The following is a 22,688-nucleotide window of genomic DNA, read 5'->3' as shown; positions in this document are numbered from 1 at the left end:
TGTTTCATTCATGATGTGTTTTCCAATAATAGTATCACCAGAAAGTAAAGATCACCACTTGAGACAAAGTTTCACTTTTATTCTCCCAGATTTTGTCTTTGAGGATTGGTAAAGTATTTAAGATTGCAATACAACCCAAATGTTCTTATGTCTTTGGTTGAAAGTAAAATAAAGACTGTGCAATCCCAGTTATCTGTAAGCAAAAATTTGGATAATAAAAACATTTTTTGTACGTTCATCAAAGCTTACTCAAGTATAGTCAGCCTAACCTACAATAATCTAGAAAATTCCACGAGTATATCTCTTTGAAATCTATAGCCTATACCTGTCGGACCCACATTTATGGAATACAATTCAGATAAAACCAAAAACACAATAATTACAAATATTATAATTATTATTTTACACAATTTACATTGGCTATAACATCATTTATGCTGAAAACATTAAATCTATCATAATTTCTTTCACCTCGTCAGTTGAGAAACGACGAAGATTGGGCCTAAGAAAAAACGTCTGCGCCTTTGTCTTGTTTGTCCTCAATGTGAGTCCGTAGATTGAGTGACGACGACAAAGCCTGTGGCAGTTCTTCCTGTGTGTGGAAGCAGGTAACAAAAATGCTAAATGGGTTGTAACTTACATCAAATTGAAGTGCGTATAACTAATCACTAATTAAATACATTTTACCTTCAAAACAGTGTACTTGAATGTTGACAGACTCGCCAGTTAACACAGAAGCTCCGCTTTCTTTGCTTGAACTAGTGTCTGCTAAGCTAGTAGCTACGACGCTAGTAGGCTAGCTAACGCGGTAGACTATTCAACTCAGTACCAGCATGTCTGTTTTTGTTTTGTTCTATTGTGTATAATAATAATAATAATAATGATTGAATTATGAAATCATGTAGGCTACTGTTAATAATAATTAGGTGGACTCTAAGTAAGGTTAAGAGTGGAAAACACGTTAACAGAAGCCTCTTGCAAGATCATTTAAACAGGCTACAGGCCTAAATTAATGTAAATTTGGGGGAAATCGTTAATCCTCCCTAATATCTATATTATTTTAGAGCCAGTAAAGATGACAACTGCTGCCAGACCAACGTTCGAGCCAGCGAGAGGAGGGAGGGGTAAAGGAGAAGGGGATCTCAGTGCATTGTCCAAACAGTATTCAAGCAGAGATCTACCCGGTCATACGAAGATCAAATACAGGTCAGTTCCCTGCTTGAAAACGGGACATTTCAGACCCCCGTCTTCCACTGTTGCTGAGATTAAATATTTGAAGAAGTAGCTTCTTGTTGTAGCCTAACAACCCGTCACACGCATACAGGCAGCCCACCCAGGATGCACCTGAGGAGGTGCGTGCCCGTGACTTCCGCCGCGAGCTTGAGGAGAGGGAGCGCGTGGCCGTGCGGGAGAAGACCAGAGAAAGGGGGCCTAGAGGTCGGTCTGCAGATATTGATCTTTGACCTTTCGGAACGCCTTTTGGAGACATGATCCAGATCGTATTTACAGACTCTTCAACGACCCCTTGACAGACCTCTCACCGTTTGTCAACCTCTGTCCATCTTACACAAAGTCAATCCGATATTGCTTTTCTCTTCCAGAGCACACAACGTCGTCCTCGTCATCGAAGAGGCCCAGGCTAGACCAGATCCCTGCAGCTAATCTGGATGCAGATGATCCCCTCACGGACGTGAGTGTCTTCAGCCTGTCCCCGGAGGTTTCCGTGCCTGTGCTCGTGTCCCAGCTGTTCTAACCCCCCCCTTGTCTCTGTGCCGGTGACCGCCAGGATGACGACGAGGAGGCCGACTCCGAGGAGGAGAGCGACGACGACGACACGGCGGCCCTGCTGGCGGAACTGGAGAAGATTAAGAAGGAGAGGGCGGAGGAGCACGAGCGCAAGGTGAGGCCGCTCCCCCCCCACCCCCCGACGAGGCTGCCACCGCTGTCCCCCGCCGCTGCTCTGTTTCGCATACAGCCGCCAGTGCACCGACGTGGGGACGGTGGACTGAGTCTCAAGTGATTTCCACTCAGAACCACAATGAGCCGTTGTGTTTTTAACCCCCTCCCTCCCCCGTTCCCCTCCCAGGAGCGAGAGCAGAAGGCAGAGGAGGAGAGGATCCGTATGGAGAACATCTTGAGCGGGAACCCTCTACTCAACCTGGCCGGACAGCAGCAGCAGCAGCCACAGCCGATCGTTCCAGCCCAGACATCCTTCAGCGTCAAGAGGAGGTAGACACGCACACGGGCACGCACACGCACAAACGCATGGTTTGACCGATTTTTCGACATTTCACTCTCGCAACAGTTCGAGCATTAAGAGACATTGTGCCGTTGAGGGTGACTTGTTTCGTGATGGATGCGTCCACCGTGTCTCTCCTCAAGGTGGGACGACGACGTGGTTTTCAAGAATTGCGCAAAGGGAGTGGACGACGCCCGGAGGGAGAAGCGCTTCATCAACGACACGCTGCGCTCCGAGTTCCACAAGAAGTTCATGGAGAAGTACGTGAAGTAGGATTGCGCTATGGAAAGAGGGGGAGTGGTCTCTGCTCCCACTGCAATTCCTCAAGATAAGGACAGTTTTTTTTTTTTTCATCCGGACATGGGGGAGATTCTTCAAACCTCGAACAAACTTTTCAAGCATCCGCCAATCCCATGCACCACATTCTTCTTGTCGTTGTACCATTGTACCTTTTTAGAACAGCAAAAACAAACATGTAAAAACATTTTTTGTTCTGTGTTTCAGTTGAGACCCCTTAAAGCAATTTCTCTTCATTTTGCTTTCTTTTATAAGTAATACCAATAAACTGAGTAAAAGATTACAAACAATGAATTGATTATTTTGAATAATAATGAATTCAATTTATAATGCGCTTTTTGGGGCCCAAATGCCATAATTACTTGGTCATATTGTTCTCTGCGTTCTTGTTTTGGTTCCTGAACCAATTCTGCCAAACAAGCACAATGCCTGCTTTACACTCAAATTACAGTTCTCAAACACAGTTTTTTCAAAACACTACACACAAGTCTGCATTTGGCACAATTTTCATGAAGTTAATGCCTTGTTTTCACAAGGAACACACTGCCATTCAAATAAGTACCCTCACTCATTAAATGGGCAAACACCCGTCACACAGTTTAACAATTAGCAATCACAGCTTTAGCATATAAGGGCAACAGGTGACCTCTTCTGTTTTGGAGGAATGGATGTCAACATTGGAAGCAGAGGCAGAGGAGTCAGAGTAAGAGGACGAGGAAGGCCAAGGACCGTAAAAGTATGTTTCAAGTATTTGGGAAATGTATTCCTACTTTTTATTCCTACACAGTATTTACAGTATTTTACTATTTGTTTGACAGAACTGAAAGATTACCAACACAAGGTGGTCGGGAAGGTCTTTTGTCTCCTGAACAGGAAACTGAAATCATGAACATGGTCCTAGAAAATAACGGAATAACATTACGGCCAATACAAATAAAAATAATAATATAACTATATACAACACCTTTTGTATGTAGACCACTGTATGGGCAACTTTGTGTCGGTTGGGATGTAGACTGTGTAGGCCTACATTTTTGTGGGAAAAATTAAATATATTTGTTACCGTGTATGCTGAGTAGAAAAATATATTATATTCATATTCTCATATTATATTCATATTCTCATATCATATTCTCAAATATTTTACAACACACTTATGTATATACTGTCTGTAGTAAGTGTAACACTAAACAAAAAAAGGCCTAAATCGCTATTATGATAGTGTTTAAAATTAAGCACATCAGTGTTGAAATGGTTCTTATAGATGTCTATTCATATGATGGTTTGTGCGTGTCATTTGAAAACAAAATACAATTTTGAGAAGAAATAACATTGTTTTGAATGTAAAGTTTCATTTTGCAGGAGAAGTGAGAGGCTTTGCCCATTGTGTGTGTATTTTTTTGATTTGTGTGTAGAATTCTGAGAGTATGACCTATGCCTTCAGAAAATGTGTGTGACCAATCGAGAGAAACTGTAACACCGTACAGGGCGCTGCAATCGTAACATTGCGTTTGTGCTGTGTTTTTAAGTTGAGTGATTTTTCTTTCTTTATAGGTGGAGATGCTTTTAGCTAGATGTGACATTTCTTCTAAATTACCTGTAGGCCTATTAACAACTAAAATGTTTGTGCAATTAAACAATGCTTTGAGTGGGAGACCGTCGCATTACCAATAAACATGTCTTACAAATGTCATCAGACCAAAGCAGACAACTCGAATGAAAGGTTTTGTTCGTTCTTGTTGCGTAATGCGCATTATATATATTTTTAATGTATTACCGTTCCTTGAAGTAGCCTAAGTACATTTCTTGGTAATTGCATAGTGCTGTCCATTTGCAGTGATCATCGCAGTGTGTGCTCACACACCTCTGGGTATCTCAGAAGCATGGTGGGGGCTGTCGCGCGCAACTCAGAAAATATGAAGCAAACATGCTAGTGTCATTTTTAGTTGGAAACCAACGCCATTATGTCTCAGCCATCATATTTGATACGGGACTTTAAAAGCAACCAGTCTCTTTTAGGAAATGGGTCTCTCATCGCTGGTTTTTTGGGACATGCCTCCAATTTGTCAAAATACATATTGGATGACAAAGTGCTTGCAGATTTGCAGATTTTTATTGGGAAAAAGAAGTACGGAGTGGAATCTCAAAACGCCACTACCAAGTTTTTACTTATAATAGCATATTCTGTAATCATCCTGACATCTTTCTTCGGGAACGCTCTCGTTTGTCAAGTGATGTGGAACACCCGGGCACGCACAGTCACAAGTATGCTTCTTGCGAATTTGGCAGTAGCCGACATCCTAATAACCTTGCTTAACACTCCATTGACTTTGGTAGGTATATCATGCATTGTCAAATATGTATTCGAAATCAAACTTTATGCCATGTCAACTTTTTCTACTGTCAACAAGGTTCGATTTGTCACCAGCACCTGGGTCTTTGGTAAAGTAATGTGCCACATCTGTCGGTTCGTCCAGTACTGCTCTCTGCACGTGTCAACGCTTACCTTGACTGTTATAGCACTAGACAGACGCCAGGTAAATCTTCATACATCTGCAATCTGATTACATTTGAATGTGGTATTAGTACAATTAAACAGGGGCGTAGGCTGGTTTGCAAATGTGAGTGGGACGGCTTTTTTAATAACCGAGGATTAGGCGGTTGAATAACACTTTAAAAAGTGCGAGGGACAGATTTGCCGTTGTCTATAAGTGGCCATGGCTAATTACATTTACGCCCCTGGTACAATGGTAAAGGTATGAGTGGAAACGGAACCGTTTGTGCAGTATTTAAATGAACGCTGTTCAGTCGTGTGTAGTGCTGAAAATATACTCAACAGGTCGTCAGTCACATTCGTGTATGCACAGTTGATTTTATGCTATGGAGGAATCGTTTTTTTTTTCATGCAACGAATATAAATAATCTGATTGACTGTTCATATCAAAAGGTAATCCTACATCCATTCAAACCCAGGATATCTTTGGCAAGGGGCGTTTTCTATATCGTGGCGATATGGGTAATGGCAAGTTGTTTCTCGCTTCCCCATGCTATATATCAGAAGCTTTTTACGTTTGTCTACAGGTAAGGACTCATTGTCTTTGTAGGTTTGTGTGTAATTGATTGTGTGCAAATTTCTGTGTCTATTTTCATCAGTCATAATGCTCAATGTAAATTAAAAATCAGGGCAGAATAATTCATCAAAACAGGATAGTTGGTTCATGCGAAAATCAGATTTCCATAAGTTGTTGTAAAAACTGAAACAACCACAAGTAAACTGTCTCATTAAAGGAAGTTGACACAATATAGAATATGGTCCAAGCTGAGATATTTTCTTGTTTCCTCTCGCGTCCCAAAGTAAAGGAACTGTCCGGAATCTCTGCGTGCCGAACTTCCCAGAGCCCTCCGACTTCTACTGGAAGTACTTTGACCTGCTCACGTTCGTGCTGCTCTTCCTCCTCCCGCTCATCGTCATCACCGCGGCCTACGCCGCGGTGGCCCGCCGTCTGTGGTGGCGCCGCAACATCGGCGACGTGACCATGGAGCAGTACGTGGCCCAGCGGCGGAGGAGGAAACAGACCCTGAAGATGCTGATGCTCGTGGTGGTGGTGTTCACCGTCTGCTGGTTCCCTCTGAACTGCTACGTGGTGCTGCTGTCCAGCCAAGCCATCCAGGGCTCGAACGCCCTTTACTTCGCCTTCCACTGGCTGGCTATGAGCAGCACGAGCTACAACCCCTTCATCTACTGCTGGCTCAACAACAGCTTCCGAGCCGAGCTCAAGCGGCTGGTCGCGGTGTGCCGCGGCCGGGGGAGGGGGGGCGACGGCGGGCCGCCTCCCGCCCGGAGGCCGACCCAGGACCAGCGGCGCTCCGCCTGGCCTGACAACAGCATCCGCTTGTGCCTCGTCCGCAACGCGGACCAGCCGCGGGGGTCCCAGCAGCCTCCGTCGTTCCTGCAGCCCTCCCTTCCCCGGCCTGTCAGAACTGATCTCAACTCCGTGGAGCCCATGGTGGAGGTTGGCTGAGCTATCTCTCCCGTTCCTGTTCCAGAAAACCTAACACGAGCGTGCACTTGACATTGTATTTTTAGCTGTTTGCTGTTAGATGCTTTTTTGGGGGAGGTGAACATTCATCTATTGCTCCAATGGCTTACTGGTATTACTACATTTTGCACGTTTTCTTTTGTGGATGTAGTGTGAGAGTCATGTCAGGTGTTGTAATGGGTCCCTGTTAGCTTAGTGGTTAAACACGTGTGCCATGTCTAAGCCTTTGCTGAAAGACGTAGGTTTGAATCCCATGTCTGGCTTCAATAAGGATGTATTATCAGAATGTGTTGTTGTGGCTCTGGTGGCTCTGTGGTTAAGCATGAGTAACATGTATTCATTTATTATTTTCTACCTGATTTTATCCTAATTCATTTTATAATTGGGTGTTTGGATATCTACCACACTTTGCCAAAGTTCTTATAGGCCTTGAGATAAACATTGTAGCACTGCAAACTGTATTGTTCAACCTTCTCTTGTTGAGATTACATCCACATCATTTTGCCAAATCCACTTCTATCATGATCTGTTCTTGTTGAATACAACACAGAGATCCTCACTTCAAGAAATAATTTACTAGAGTAATATATATGCCTGTGTGTAAAGATAGCTGTCAAATACTTGTATATCATATTCTAAAAAGGTAACTGTATATTGCTGTCATACTGTAATAATGTTGTATCTGACTAAAGCACCTTGGCATGGATTTGCCAGTATGTGTATTTTTTGATTCTGTTTCTATTTTTCGGTTCCACTTGTGTGTCCCTGGAGAGCTGCTAGCTGAAAGCTAACATGGACATGCACGACTCAGTATTGTTCTGAATGTGTTCTCACTTTGAAATACTCAAACAAAGCCTTGAAGGTGCTTGAAGGTTACTTTAAATCCCAGTGTTGTATTTTCTATCTTTTGTTAACAGGTCAACAAAAGTCTGAGTTTGTCAAAGGAAAGCCAATGTCGGTTTGCCAATGTGCCAATGCGTGTTTCAGTGTGTATCAGTTCTATGCTGTGTTTCAGTATGTATTATGCTGTGTTTCAGTATGTATTATGCTGTGTTTCAGTATGTATTATGCTGTGTTTCAGTATGTATCAGTTCTATGCTGTGTTTCAGTATGTATTATGCTGTGTTTCAGTATGTATTATGCTGTGTTTCAGTATGTATTATGCTGTGTTTCAGTATGTATTATGCTGTGTTTCAGTATGTATCAGTTCTATGCTGTGTTTCAGTATGTATTATGCTGTGTTTCAGTATGTATTATGCTGTGTTTCAGTATGTATTATGCTGTGTTTCAGTATGTATTATGCTGTGTTTCAGTATGTATTATGCTGTGTTTCAGTATGTATCAGTTCTATGCTGTGTTTCAGTATGTATTATGCTGTGTTTCAGTATGTATTATGCTGTGTTTCAGTATGTATTATGCTGTGTTTCAGTATGTATTATGCTGTGTTTCAGTATGTATTATGCTGTGTTTCAGTATGTATTATGCTGTGTTTCAGTATGTATCAGTTCTATGCTGTGTTTCAGTGGCTGGAGAGGCCACCCAAAACAGACCAAAACCCATTGCTGAGGAGGAGACACAGTTTGATTTACATTTTTCACATAGTTAGACACTTTAAACAATATTTATTTGCAATTTTCTTACCTGGTTCTGTTTCCACCATTTCCTTGGTTGCATCAAACAAATGCATTGATTTGCATCAAACAAATGCATTGATTTGCATCAAACGTGTAACTTTAAGGCTTCAGAGTTGCTGCAGTTTTGATCATCCCTGACAGAGACAAGACTCAGCCAAGTGAAGTGAAGGTATTACTGTCAGGGTGTGAGGTGGGGATGGACCCAAATGCACGAGAGTACTGTGGCATTGCGAGGAACAGAGGTTTAATCGTCAAAAAAACGGGAAAACAGCTAGGGTACTCACAGTGACAGGGGTAGTAGCAGTAACAACAACAAGGACAAGACAAAGACTGGACACAAAACAGAAACCTGAATACACAGAACCAAACAAGACACAGGTGAAGACAATGACAGGAAAACACAAGGGCAAAAACAAAAACAACAGGGGAGCTGTGGCCGTGACAATGACATCCTGCTAAACTGGACTGTTTTGTTGTTTATCTGATTTGTTATCTTCTAAACAGCATGTTAGGTATGTCGGGTTGTCAGTATGTACAAGGTCGAACTAAGAATGGATCTCAAAAGATTTAGTTTTTAAGAGACATATGGAATCCTTAAATGTGATTTACGGAGGAATAGCTTGGAGAACCTGGATGGAGTCTGTGCTTGATCATATTTTGCGTTTCGCCTTTTACATCATAATATAGATGACAAATTAAAATAGGTGTAAAAAAAGTGAATGCTTTATAGGCATCGGATTTCTCACTATGGATTATGAGGAGGGGAAAGATGTTACTACTGGGACCAGAATAGAGCATTGAATTTATGGCAGACTGTTTACAGGATGTATACTGTATGTACATATTCTGCTTTATACGTGCTGTGATCATACCTACCTGAGGGCTTACATCACAGCCCAGGATGCAAAGGGGGAAACATTTGTTTTTATTCTACTTTTTTCTCATTCATGGCCAACTGTGGATAGTTTTTAAAAGATTTCAAACTTTTTCCGACCCAAGAACCTATTTAGTGACTGTCAGCTTGGATATGATCATGAAAACAACGGTTTACATGATGAGGACTCTACCGTAGTCTACGTTTACATTTAATCATTTAGCAGACACTCTTATCCAGAGCGACGTACAGTAAGTACAGGGACATTCCCCCCGAGGCAAGTAGGGTGAAGTGCCTTTCCCAAGGACACAACATCATTTGGCACGGCCGGGAATCAAACTGGTAACCTTCTGATTACTAGTTCAATTCCCTAACCACTCAGCCATCTGACTCCAACAGTTATGCGCAGATCCGGAAATGACGCACCGTACATTGGTGAAAGTTGAAGAAAATGGAAGCCCAGGTAAGTTAACACTGATGGGAAATGGTTGTCTGTAAGAACAGTTAAACTAGACTGTTAGACAACATAGCATTAAGTGCTTAACAACAAGTGTTCATTGATTGAATCGAGAACGTGTCTGTAGCATGTGTCATTGATCGCATTGAACGCCTATTCGAAGATAAACTAGGCATTTCCTGAATAAAGAAGGAGCGTGTACGTGGATACCTTTCGCGAGACGCCATCTTGAACCACGCTTCATTAACCACATGGTTCAGAACCTTGGTTAGGCACTTGGTCAAGAAAGTTGGGCATGTATGGTTGATGTTAGCCCATGCTGAACTTTGATGGACATTACCACCTTCCAAGTATTTTTTTGTAAAAACCGTTTCCAAAGATGCCTTCTGAGTAAGGTTAGCCACTTGATGGAGCCTAAGTCTGAGATACTGCAAACAGACACTACAGTAAAATCATGTAATTGTTGTGTTTAGGTACCAGTACAATGCACCGACGAGTCATGTGACCTGCCTTGTGTGGAGGGGGAAGACACTTGGCCCATAACACGAGAGTCAGGGTCAGTATATCCTCTTTGCTGACGTTGCTTTCAACAACAGTTAATGGACTTCCATGGGATAGGAGAGGCCAATCAGTTGAGCACATTGCAAGGGCAACTGCAGTATATATGTGTTGATGTTGTTTATCAAGGTCAATCTCAGCCTTCCCCATTCCCAAACTGCTGAATTTTAATATGAATAATGTGTACAGCTTAATGTTAATAAAGTGTAACTACATAGCAATTCCTATGTAACTAAAACTTTACTGCTATCCGTAGCTATGTAGTTGCAAAGGAGTTAATGAAACCTTAATGTAAGGAGATGCCCAAGGCACAGTAGTTGGATTACATCTGTCGGTCCCAAGATATATCTCAGTATTAACTTGTCTGATTCTCTTAATTTTATAGGACTTCCTTCAGACCCTTTAATGATTGGGACCAGTATCCCAGAGTTCCAAGCCAGGCCTCAGGTATTTGGCTGCCACTTCATACAAATGGAGTTTGTGGTCTTCTCCTCCTATATGAAATGTACCATCATCGACATCTTATCGAGTCACAGCAGCTATGGACATCATCAACACAACTCAAATGTTTCATTCCATTCCATCGGTCTGTTCCTCTACAGGTGGACGTACCAGCAGAGATCAAGAGGAGCTAAGGTCTGAAGAGGGAGCACATCTGTCCGCTTGTCTGTTTAGATTGATCCTCATCGTCTTCATTCCCTAACTGCACAATTTTAATAATAACTTGTGTAGCTTAATATTAATGAAATGTACCCACATTATTACTATCCGTAGCTATGTAGTTGCAAATAAGTTATTGAAACCATGATGTAAAGTGTCTCTCAAGGCACAGTAGTTTTGTTAACATGTCGTCCCCTTGATAGATCTTTGTATAACATTGCCTTGTTCTCTTTGATTTTACAGGATTACTTTAGCACCATTACAACTAGGGGAACCAGAATCCCAACCAAGCCAGTATGTGGTTAGCATAAATGTAAGTGTTTTTATATGACTTAGCATATTATTATGGTATTAGCAGATGGGAGTTCAGGGACTCCTCCTCAACATCAAGATGTGTCAAGTCACAGTAGCTACGGACATCATCAACCTATGACACGTATTGCTTCATTCAGTCCTGTGTGTTCCCCTGCAGGAGGACTTGGGGAAGAACACTGGACCTGCTTCTGGAAATTACGGGTCAGTGAAATTACGGGGGCTGCTGAGGTTGCTTTCAACAACAGTTACTGTAATGTATGTTTTGTTTGTATCGTGGGTTCTTCAATAAACAAACAAAGACTTGAAGAGAAGGTTCTTTATATATCAGAATATATCATGTCTGGTATGCAACGGGCTTACAACATGAAACATGCGACTTCCTGAGTTAACCTCTGGTGACGCTCTGCAATGTGCCATCTAGCTGATGGTCATAGGCTTAACTGAACATAGCCAAATAATTCAATGTTAATATCATTACAATGTGCATCCATGGGACTGAGGTCTATCACTTGAGCACATAGCAAGTGCCTTAATGTAAAGAGATGCCCAAGGCAGACAACATTGTCTGATTCTCTTCATTTTGCTGGAGTTCTGTCAGATCTTTCAATGATGGGGATCAGAATCCCAGTGTTCCAAGCCAGGCCTCAGGTATTTGGCTGACGTTTTAAATTAATGCTTTATATTATTATGTGTGTTACTATGGTAATAGCAGATGGGAGCTTGTGGTCTTCTCCTCTCATAAAATATACAACATCACGGTTTTTGTCACAGTGTCTATGGACATGATCAAGCCATGACCACTAATTGCTTGATTCAGTCCCATTTCTCTCTTCCCCTGCAGGGGGACGAACCATCCAAGACCAAGAGGAGCTCCAGCGTCTGAAGAGGGAGCGGACCTGTAAGGTGTGTCTGGAGGAGGGGGTCCACATGGTCCTCATCCCCTGTGGGCACCTGGTGTGTGAGGAGTGCTCCCGCAAGCTGCCATCTTGTCCTTTCTGCAGAGACCAGATCCAGCAGCGCTTCAATATCTATTTCTCATAAACGCCTGCTGGACCGTTCAGCACCTGGTCCAGACCCCTGGCTTTAGAGTTTCCGTGTCCTCAAACCATTTCGAAATTGTAAGGCAGATTTTCTGTGTACACACACAGCCTAAGTAAAGAGGTTAATAAATGGCAGTATGTACAAGTTGTCTATATTTTCTTTCGTATGATGCAATGTTCACATTCATTGTTTAAAAACACCCATCATTAAAGACATACAGATGTGTTTTACATGACAGAAAGGAATCAGGGTGTTCACCTCAAACGGCTGGATTCGAACCCAGATGAGCAGCCTGCATGGTACCCAGCTAATCCACTAGGCTACCAAGGACTCACTGCTTTTCCCTTTTGGAATTCAAATATACCTTTAAGAAAAGCCCACTTTAGAGCTGTATGTTCAACATCTTCATGTTCTATTTAAAGCTTTCATTCAAAAGCAACTTGGGGCAATATGAACCTCCAACCTCTTGACTGGGAATCATGCACTCTAACCACAGAGCTACAGAGATAACCCTGCCAACCTGAATGATGGATGTGGACAGTCACACTTGCTCATTATTACTCCCTCATTTGTGAAACACACCTGGCAATCGTTTTGCATTGATTGGCAATAAGGTCACATGACCAATACCACTTATCCAGATACATTTGCTCTAATGCAACAATCAGAGCTAACCCAATCCTCAAACTATTTTTTGTCTATTTGTTTCGTATCGAGCAGGGGTTCCTAACCCTGGTCCTCGGGCCTCCCTGTCCTGCATGTTTTAGATGTTTCCCTGCTCCAACACACCAGATTCCAATGAATGGGTCGTTATCTAGTTACGCAGAAACCTGCTAACGACCATTTATTTGAATCAGGTGTGTTGGAACAAGGAAACGTCTAAAACATGCACGCCAGGGAGGACCAGGAATGGGAACCCCTGCTTTAGAGGAACTTGAAAGTTCTATTATAATAGCTGTAGAATGACTTCTAATGTTGTAGTTGAGTAAGAGGTTAGGTTGTTACTGTTTCTGTACAAAAGGTTTCCACTTGAAGTCTTCAGACAGTGAGGGCTGTAAATATGCATCAAAACAGACACTCTTTCCTCTATAAAAAAGGATCGAAGAGAGTTTTTGTTGTAATTCTTTAGTAGATGTATGTACTGTATATCACATTCATTTGTGTTACCTTATAACTGGATGTGAACAATTTTTTTTTTACACCAGTTGCTTGTTGAAAATGTATTTGAAAGGTGTAAAGTAGAATTGTGAAGCTATGTTTAGTATTAACGTCGTTCTGAACAAATGCGTTATTGCATAAACCTAGTGCTCTGTATTTTGCTTGAATATGTACACCGAATGCATGTTTAAGATGTGAGCCCCAACCTTCATTTGCATTATAATTGTATCCTAAAACCTGGATAATCATTTCATGTCATCACAGCAGGATCTGTATAGCTATAATTGCATTCTGAAGAATAAAGAAAACTGCCATAATACACGTCATTATCAACAACAACTATTATTCAGGCCACAGTGAACAATACTTATGCTGATAATAAACAACACTAAAAAAATAATTGTATATAATTGGTGAGTTGTGAAGGGAACACAGTAGCTCTACATGCCTCACATCCAACATAACCTGGGTGGTATTAGGAATTTATTTGTATTTGATCTGTTATGAAACAGCATTTGTACTGTCAAACAATATCAAATGTTTAAAAAGGTAGAAGTGCACACATGCAAGCTTAAAGTTCGACCGTGAATGAAAACACCTTCAGACCTTTTACAGAATACCTGGATAAAAGCTGTCCGAAAGCCAAGGGCTACGGAATAAAAGAAGCTTTGAGCTCTTAGAGTAATTGCATATGTCTTACATTTCAAAAGGAGAAGAAAAACAGACTAAGTGCTTTCTTAAGTTCCCGAAAACAATATCTTTAAAAAATCGATACAAGTTGTTGACTGGACCCATTTAACTTTTTCTGTCCATTTGTAAAAATGAATCACATCGACGCTTCAAAGAACTCTCTGTCGTACTTCCTTTTTATCACAGCAGCCTCGTTCCTTCGATTTCTTCACATCATCATCCAGAAGCAAGGTAGATGCATCTGGCAGAGAAGAAAGGATTATCCATCAGTCAGGCTAGTAATCATAAGGTTGCCGGATCGATTCCCCGCCGTGCAAAATGACGTTGTGTCCTTGGGCAAGGCACTTCACCCTACTTGCCTCGGGGGGAATGTCCCTGTACTTACTGTAAGTCGCTCTGGATAAGAGCGTCTGCCAAATGACTAAGTGTAAAATGTCTAAATGTTATCCAGCATGAAACTTCGTCTCTTATCAACAACAACATGGGAGCCCTATTGTACTGGGCTCATTGAGGTTCCTTCTATATTTACCTTTAAGCTCAGTGGAGCTGTTTTCCTCTCCGGGCACCGCCACGTCTGAGCCGTCCTTACCGATGTGCAGTTTTGTACCGTCCGACACATCCGTCTTCACCTGGCCCAGCGCGCGCAGCAGACACATGGTGTCGAAGGCCTCCCCGCCCCCCTCCCTCAGCAGCTCCAGCACCTGGAACGTCCCCGTGCAGCGAATCAGACACACCCCCAACCACCGTTCGGACTCGCACTCAACATCGCACGGGCGCCGTGACCCACCTGCAGACACTTGAAGGACTTGAGCTCGCTCAGGTTCTCCTCGAGGAACAGCAGGTAGACGCTGAGGTCGTTGTAGAACGGCGTGGCCATGTCCAGGTTGCCGAACGCCGGCAGCATCTCGTAGGGCCGGAGGAAACGCGAGCTCTGACGGGCGGGGCCCAGGGCGGCGAACGCCACCAGGGGCACCAGGAGGACATAGACGGCCAGGTTGATGTAGCTGAGCAGTCGGAAGACCCCCACCGCCACCAGCTTACACTGCACCGCCGCGGGGAGGGCGCTGTCGTTCCTCAGCAGCCCCGATCGCACGTCGCAGGCAAACTCGTCGGTGAGGGAGGCCAGGCGGATGTAGTACCCCAGGTAGAGGCAGGCCAGCAGGAGGGTGAGCAGGGTTAACGCCCGGCAGGCCAGGTACTTGACCACCAGCCAACGGGAGGAACGCTTGGTCTTCAGATACTGCTCAACCAGGGGATACTTAAAGCAGCCCTCTGTCAGGTCCAAGGCACTGATATGGCACACACAACACACAGTTTATGTACATAGGTATAGGTATGTGTATCAGGCTATATGTTACGGCGCTTGGACGTTCTACAGACTTCTTGTGTACTGCTTCCAACAACATTAACGCCCACCGTGTTTGAGAAGTGTCCTATTAGCACACATACATGTGTGTAGGTGATCTCGGGTCATTCAAAGTGCCTTCTATTCAAAGTGTTACGTCGGTCTTTTTCTTTTTCTTTCCCACTGTGTCACTTTCAACTGGGTTAATAAATACTATCGTTTCATCTGTTCTGGTCCCCTCTTTTTGTTACAACAAATCTCATCCGTGGACCTCCTTACGTTCCTTGCATCAACGGCCTTGAGCCGTAACACCACTCTGCACTGTTTGTGGCCGTCTGCCGGTGAGAATCCTTTTTATTCGAGAAATGGCTTTTGTTCCATGGGCGTTCATGCTGTGTCCAAGCTATTTCCCTGCCGTCATCTACTCTATTAGGAAGAGAAATCGAATGCGCTCGCTCTATCTCTGCCTTAAGCATACACTCAATTTCATACCACAATGGACTAAGCAACCAGTGTATTCAAGTCTATTCCTGACACAAAGGCACGCTGAAGTAATCTCGTGCTTTTGTGTCGGGAATAACCTTGAATACACTGTGTGTATAACACTATGTGGTATGAAATTGAGTGTATGTTTAAGGCAGAGATAGAGCTAGCGCATTCGAGTGCCCACCTGTGGGAGTTTTCCGGTACGTCTTTGGAGTCTAACGCAGCCAGCTTCTTGGCCAGCGTGATGGCGCGGTTGTAGGAGCGGTCCAGCTCCTCCATGATGAAGTTGAGGTCCGAGGACAGGTGGGGCGCCGCTGTGAAGCGCCAGAACAAGGCTGGGATGTACATGAGGATGGCCACTAACAGCAGGATGTAGGGGAAGAACTGGGGAATCAGAGAGAGAGAGAGAGAGAGAGAGAGAGAGAGAGAGAGAGAGAGAGAGAGAGAGAGAGAGAGAGAGAGAGAGAGAGAGAGAGAGAGAGAGAGAGAGAGACAGAGAGAGAGAGAGAGACAGAGACAGAGACAGAGACAAAGACAGAGATAGTTCTGTTAGGGGATGGTAATTTATTTTAGAACAGTTTTATCTTTCCCAAAAACACGTGAAAAGGCTGTTTATTCCTTGTCGTTGTGTACAATTGTTGATTTCACAATGCCCTGACAATTTGGCCACTAACAAATAGTGAATTATGGGTTGATTGATCCTGCATATGGAGCTGGCTTATTTTCATTATGGAACACAAGAGAACTCTCCTTGACGTGTGGTTTGTGAAATTGCAGCACTTACCATTGCCAGGACAACAAGTCCTGACCCTCTTGACTAAGCAGGCCTAATTCATATAGTTTAAGGCTCCTAGGGGCTATGGTGAAACATAGGCCCAATATAATGTCAGAATGAGATCATTGAACAATGGATGGCTGATTATCAGGGCTGTGGCTCAGGGGGTAGAGAGGGTTGTCTGTTAATCGCAAGGTTGGCGGTTCAATCCCCGACTCCTCCCAGGCCATGTGTTTCCTCCTTGAGCCAGACTCTGAACCCCAAGTTGCTCCCGCTGGGCAGGCCTGCGCCTTGCATGGTGGGTCGCTGCCGTTGGTGAGTGTGAGTATGAATGAGTGAATGGAGGCAAACATTGAAAAGCGCTTTGAGTGCTGTTAAGGTAGAAAAGCGCTATATAATTGCAGTCCATTTACCATTTATCAGTAAATATTATTCCCTAGCAGCTAGTGGGCCCCTCTAACAAATCACTCAGACCACCGCTCTGTGCTGGTATTGTCTTCAGTACCTTGTGCAGCCATAAGGGGGCACTTTGCGAATCGTCGACATCAGGCTGCTGTTGTTGCACTGCCGCCCAGCAGTAGGAGTCAACATAGATGGCCTGCCGCATGGAGAAACTGGTGGGGGCAAAACAGCTGATCTGGGTACCTAAGACAAAGACAGAAGACTGAGTTTATCTTACTTATTAAAAACAAAATCACAATCAAACTGAGGGATGGTCAAATAAGCTGTGACATTAACCTACAGTTTAAAAACATTCCTGCCATGTTTGCTTCCAGTTATGTAGTCTAACCTCTGACCGTACCTTGTTAAGGGCCTTGGGCTATTAAGTCCAATTTTACTCCGAACCAGGGCCGTTTCTACCTGTGGCCCCCCTGGGCTGACAAATACAATTTTATTTTTTCTACCTTTTTTCTTCTTCTTTTTTTTTACACAATTTTCTTCTTCTAGTAGTCATCACGAACTGAGGAAGAGACATTGCAGCCTTTTTTGCCCCAGTTAATAAAAAAGTTAGAGAAACATATCAAGGTATTGAGAGAGTTGAGGAGCTGGAAGAGGGAGAGCCAGAGCATTTTGTATGATTTTAATGTTAAGCAAAATTAAAGTATTTAATGTTTAAATATCATTTGTTTCCGTTTTTGTTGTGCCCCTCTGATTAAACACTGGCCCCCCCTTGGCCCCCCCAGTAAAATTTGTCTAGAACCGCCACTGCTCCGAACTATATTCTGTGACAATTCTGTCCATACGTTGTGACATGTTGCTGGCTATCTACTGCTTAGCACCAACTGTCATGACACACTAGACTTCAAATCGCATCTGCTGAACATGATAAGAGAAAAAGTATCCTTTAAGTAGGCATAAGGAAGCGCGTATACACTTGTTCAACGTAAACAAGGACTTAGCAGTACAATAAAAGAAGGGCGTGGATTAGGTGGTCGCAAGCAGATCTGCAACATGGCCTGTGTCCTAAATAAATCTAATGGACCATGTTATCGTCGCGTAAATGCGAAAATTCACCAAAAAACACAAGCAGTTTGAAGGGTACAAAGCTAATTCATATTTGCATGTGATGCATGAGGCCAGCTTGACTGTCTTCAACAAAGGACACCGCCTACGAAATCCTTATTTGGCTGTTTGTTCTGACGACAAAATATGCATCTCAAAATTCATATGTTGTTCTTGTTGAGACAGCCTGAGAAGGCTACATTAAACTTACCTACAGATACTTCCTGAGCAAATGCAAGAGATATTAGTAACAAAGGGAGACCAACCCCAATGAACGTTACTATTTTGTCCGCTGCCAGCTCCAAGCGCACCCCTATGTACTTCGACTCTGTCGGGTCTTTCAACAAAAAGTCTGAAAAAACGTACTCAGTAGCTAAGTGTGCAATCGCCATGATTATAGAACCCCTCAGCAGGCTACAACTTAATTATAGAGGCATTTGTAAAGCATCTAATAGCGACGTTTCCATGGTTTTTGACCGCACATTATCCAGTTTAGCTAAATAAATGAGAATTAATTACACGAATTACGACTACTACTACTATGTAATTACTATTACAATACGATAAAACAGCTTTTGATGAAAGTCCCCAGCCTCTGACTCCTGTCCCGTTATGTTCTTGTTGTGGTAGCCTAACCTACTGCCAATAATACCGGGGACACGTGACATGGCTCGATGAGAACAGCCTGAATGCCAAGACTGTTAGTAAATTGGAGCGCACAGACAGTCACTCAGACCTGTTTGTCCCACGATGTCACTCTCCGTAGCGTCATGCTGCAACTCACAGTGTCTAAATCGAACTATTTAAGTCTGTTACCGAGCAAAACTGTCCTTGAGGCCAATGCTAGTCCTAGCATGTTTAAGTAGTTGACCGAAAAACAGATGCAGCACCATGGACAGCTACTGGTTTATTTTAGTTCCACTGCTGAAAGCGAGGGTTGTTCCCTGCCTGCTTAGCACAGTATGGGTAGTATATGTATATATATATATACTTGACCTGAAAGCGAGTATTTGCTGCCCAATCTCATGTCAGGTGCAATATGGTTTTTGAGGGAAGGCTACATGCAGTATAGGCTTTTACTCATTTCAACACTCCCCCACTAACGAATGTTGTCTGACCATTGTTTGAAACCAAGAGCTTGGCTAATTCATAGCAGAAAAGGCCGTGACTATTTAAATTCCTGTGATTAGTCTGAGAGACATAAGAGCGTGTGCTTGTGTGTTTGTGTGTGTGTGTGTGTGTGAGAGAGAGAAAAACAGAGAGAGAGATAAAGAGATAGAGAGACAGAGACAGAGAAAGAGAGAAAGATATAACAAAAAGAGCCCTTTTTCTTTTCTCCGAAGCTGGATGGAACACAATCTGATTTGACTTTCACGTCCTTGAAACAAACGATAAAACAGCACAGCGGACAAAGCTTAATCATTTTATTATTTCTTTGCTCATTCATACAGACATTGTAAGCGTAGCCCCTTTGATCTGCCAGCCAACCATTGTTAGTGTTTTAGGAAACAAAATCTGCAGAGTGCAAAAGTTATGGTGCCTTAACCCCGTGTAAGCGCCGATATAGAAACATCCCTTCCATGCAACCCTTCCCAATGCTGTAAGTTCACAGGGGGGACTAACATACAAGGATAGAGTGACGTCTAACTAAAGAGATCATGCGAAAACACTCAAAACACAGTCATGAAAGTAATGGGAGACGTCGAGTGTTTCGGCTGGCCTCACACACTTGAGGGCTGTCTTCTTTAGTCAAACAGAGCGTAGAAGCTGTCCAATGTCCCCTCGAGCTCCATTCCCTCGCAGAGCGCTGGAAGCAGGAAGAGTTCAGGCTCCTTGATTTCAGTTTCAATTTCCATGTTGCTGTGAGAGATAAGCACAAATGTCACGAATGCAGGTATGCTGTTGGGAATTTGGGTGTTTTTCCAAGCAAAGTCAACATTTTGAAATCCATCCTATAAAAAGGAATTGTTCTATAAATACCAAAAAAGTGTAATGTTCACAAGTGTTAAATGCTTTATTGGACAAAAGTAGCTACCTAAAGATGAGACTTGTGGAGTCACTGAAGAAAACGGCACTCAAAGGCAAGCAATGATCCGCAGATGTAGACACGAGATAATGTCCTGAATTGGAGGAAAGACAGACCTCATACCATTGCTACATTGTAGGCTACATCAGCCGAGGCTTTACTCAAACGTATCATCTCAAGTCACAAGTAAAATTTATATTCATTCACAACCAGAACAGAACCGTGAATCACCTTTTTCTACAGGTACCACTCCTGACCATACATTAATCTTCACCCCCTCCCCTGGCATCGACGCACTTCCCAGAACAAAGTTGCCGGTGAACTTTGCATCGTGCGGGAGTTCCAAAACATGAGAGGCAGCCAGCAGAGACTTTTTGGCACAACTTTGATTCTTGATGTCGATCTCGTAGAAGACCCCCTACCAAAAACCAAAAAGGCAGAGAACGGTGGGGTGAATTACGACGACGAGACTCAAGGAGTGCTCCCCCCCCCCCCATGTGTTGTTAGGCCTTCACAAGCATCCTGCACTGTCATTCTCAACGCACACGTGTATATTCAACCGCTTAACCTTGTTCAGGCTGTGCCCCAACGGTTTTACCTCTTCGAAGAGCATCAGAAGATCCACATTCAGAGTGTTGTTGACGTTGTGGGTCTCGTTCAGCGTCAAGCGCAGCTTGTTCGCCTCGTGGTCGTAGGTGTAATGTCCTGTTCCCTTGTGTTCGCCTTTAAAGCTCATCTGTGCATGAGAGAGAGAGAGAGAGAGAGAGAGAGAGAGGAGAGAGAGAGAGAGAGAGGGAATTGAAAGAGAGGAGAAGGAAGTATGAGAAAGACCCGAACAAAATGATATATTGATGTGCCGCTCAACATCATTCCAGAGGACAGAAAAGGCAAATCGTTTTTACTTACCACTGATAGGATCCCTGTCAGATTAGGGGACTCTAAAATATAAAAAAAAAAAAAGAGTTAAGAAGGCATATTCAAACAATTGAAACCAACTTTACAACAACATTAGATAACTGAATCCCCCTGACTTCTCTCTCACTCAAGATTCATCTCAACATTTAGCTTGATTCTCAGGATGCAAAACACACACACACACACAGTTTTTGGCCCGTCAAAAAGCAACACTAAGAGTTGCAAATGATCAACTGTCTCAGTGGGCTGTGCCAGTGATCCGCCGGAGGGCTTACGGCATGGCTCCCTGTGTTGGCTTGCAAGGACAGTGACCCCAAGACACGTCCAGATAAAGAGGGCAGTGGCGGCGTGCATTGCGTCTTGGAATGGCGAAGATGAAGATCCGGAGAGAAGAGAATCTGAGGAAGCAGGTACGGTACGACTCAGAGGGGCATCCAGTCGGTAGTGAGAAGGGAAGCTCTCGGGAGGCTTTTATAGGGGCACGCCGTTCTCCGATTGTTGTCAGAGTGTCCGTGTTGTTTAAGGAAAGAGAGGCAAGCGTTGTAGGACAGACAGGTGCTCTCCCCAGGAGAATGACAAACACCATCTGTTGAAACAAAGACGTGTTGTTATCGCTCTGGCTGGGTCGTTCACCTCGAGCGATCGTTACGGACTCTCCTCATCAACGTGGCCTCATGTGTCCCCTGGCCTGTCACTTAATTGCACGCAGGAAAATGCTATCACATAGCATTCCCATGACTGGCGTAGGCACAAACACTACACATTTATAAGTCGGTCCTCAAGCATATGACCATTCTTATTTAGCTCATATGAATGAGCTTTTCAGATTCTCATCTTATCCAATGAGAAGTCGTACAACTTCAATAGCTGAAAGCCATGAAGGCCATGTTCTTCTGGAACCCGTTGGAAGCCTTAAAGGGTGCAGTCCAAACCAAACACAAAGCCCCTGGTGATTCGACAGCAATTGCACAAGCCAGGTCAGACATTACTTTATTGTCACAACAAGTACACTGCGATTCAGCTGTCTCCACTTGCCCCCTAAACCCAGCAGTGTCACATGCCAATTTGGCGATTCAGACTGACCTACTTTCCTGAAGATGGCTACAATAATGTGGAATGCATCGCACCATAGATCGGTCTCTCGCAACCCTGGTCCTCAGGACCCCCTGCCCTGCATGTTTTAGATGTTTCCCTCCTCCAACACACCTGATTGAAATTAATGGGTCGTTATCAGACTCCTGCTGGAATGAATAACAACCCATTCATTTGAAACAGGTATGGATGATAGCCAACACATTTGAAATTCTCCCAAAAGTGAAAGTAAATGTTTGTGAAAGAAGTTGAATGTGCTCGACCATACTCTGCTCTCAGATTGATTGTAGACGGGAAATCTCTCCCTCTCTCACACTCACTCACTTACTCATTCTCCATTTGCAGTTCATGTGAATAGCTTGGCAAAACCTTTAAGTACTTAGACACCATTTGCTAATTGCATTCATTCAATCACACACAATCCCAGTGAAACACATTTCGCACTGTGATGCACTGGTTTGGCAAAATGGAAAACACAGGCGGCAAAAGATAAACACAACAGCAACATTGTTAACACAAGATTGTTCCAAATAGTTCACACCTGTTTTTACAGTAACAATGTAATCAAACCAATTGCACAGAA

At 43.4% G+C, this 22,688-nt stretch overlaps 4 protein-coding genes and 1 long non-coding RNA gene across 6 annotated transcripts; 3 read left to right on the top strand and 2 right to left on the bottom strand.

Annotated features, from left to right (window-relative positions):
• Positions 1–530: 530 nt before the first annotated feature.
• Positions 531–2,826, top strand: cwc15 (CWC15 spliceosome associated protein). Of its 2 annotated transcripts, none has more exons than XM_084683868.1 (7): positions 531–608; positions 1,065–1,206; positions 1,325–1,437; positions 1,602–1,690; positions 1,787–1,900; positions 2,087–2,229; positions 2,383–2,826. In XM_084683868.1, exons 2-7 carry the CDS (start codon positions 1,076–1,078, stop codon positions 2,510–2,512), a joined length of 720 nt encoding a protein of 239 aa, XP_084539994.1. In that variant the 5' UTR covers positions 531–608; positions 1,065–1,075; the 3' UTR covers positions 2,513–2,826. The 2 variants fall into 2 exon arrangements, with proteins under 2 accessions (XP_084539994.1, XP_084539995.1); XM_084683869.1 differs by having other exon boundaries at positions 587–651.
• Positions 2,827–4,500: 1,674 nt separating this feature from the next.
• On the top strand, positions 4,501–6,558 carry LOC146246138 (G-protein coupled receptor 83-like). The gene is made up of 4 exons (XM_084683448.1): positions 4,501–4,869; positions 4,948–5,073; positions 5,484–5,617; positions 5,892–6,558. The coding sequence occupies exons 1-4, from the start codon at positions 4,501–4,503 to the stop codon at positions 6,556–6,558; spliced, it is 1,296 nt and encodes a 431-aa protein (XP_084539574.1).
• Positions 6,559–8,709: 2,151 nt separating this feature from the next.
• LOC146246137 (uncharacterized) lies at positions 8,710–11,419 on the top strand. The gene is made up of 6 exons (XR_014734615.1): positions 8,710–9,547; positions 10,015–10,097; positions 10,485–10,546; positions 10,702–10,735; positions 11,003–11,072; positions 11,232–11,419. It is a non-coding gene; the product is annotated as an uncharacterized LOC146246137 (long non-coding RNA).
• Positions 11,420–13,223: 1,804 nt separating this feature from the next.
• On the bottom strand, positions 13,224–18,720 carry panx1b (pannexin 1b). Its single transcript, XM_084684472.1, has 6 exons — positions 18,284–18,720; positions 17,075–17,214; positions 15,979–16,178; positions 14,751–15,252; positions 14,493–14,664; positions 13,224–14,204 (listed from the first exon to the last, which is right to left on the bottom strand). The coding sequence occupies exons 1-6, from the start codon at positions 18,462–18,464 to the stop codon at positions 14,113–14,115; spliced, it is 1,287 nt and encodes a 428-aa protein (XP_084540598.1). The 5' UTR covers positions 18,465–18,720; the 3' UTR covers positions 13,224–14,112.
• A 773-nt stretch (positions 18,721–19,493) lies between these two features.
• Positions 19,494–21,436, bottom strand: epd (ependymin). Its single transcript, XM_084684067.1, has 6 exons — positions 21,289–21,436; positions 21,005–21,036; positions 20,697–20,834; positions 20,330–20,516; positions 20,108–20,192; positions 19,494–19,932 (listed from the first exon to the last, which is right to left on the bottom strand). The coding sequence occupies exons 1-6, from the start codon at positions 21,365–21,367 to the stop codon at positions 19,818–19,820; spliced, it is 636 nt and encodes a 211-aa protein (XP_084540193.1). The 5' UTR covers positions 21,368–21,436; the 3' UTR covers positions 19,494–19,817.
• Positions 21,437–22,688: the final 1,252 nt, after the last annotated feature.

Source organism: Hypomesus nipponensis, chromosome 20, assembly GCF_054491055.1.
Source record: "Hypomesus nipponensis isolate SF chromosome 20, ASM5449105v1, whole genome shotgun sequence".
NCBI classification, from domain to species: domain Eukaryota; kingdom Metazoa; phylum Chordata; class Actinopteri; order Osmeriformes; family Osmeridae; genus Hypomesus; species Hypomesus nipponensis.
This window is presented reverse-complemented; position numbering and strand designations above follow the sequence as displayed.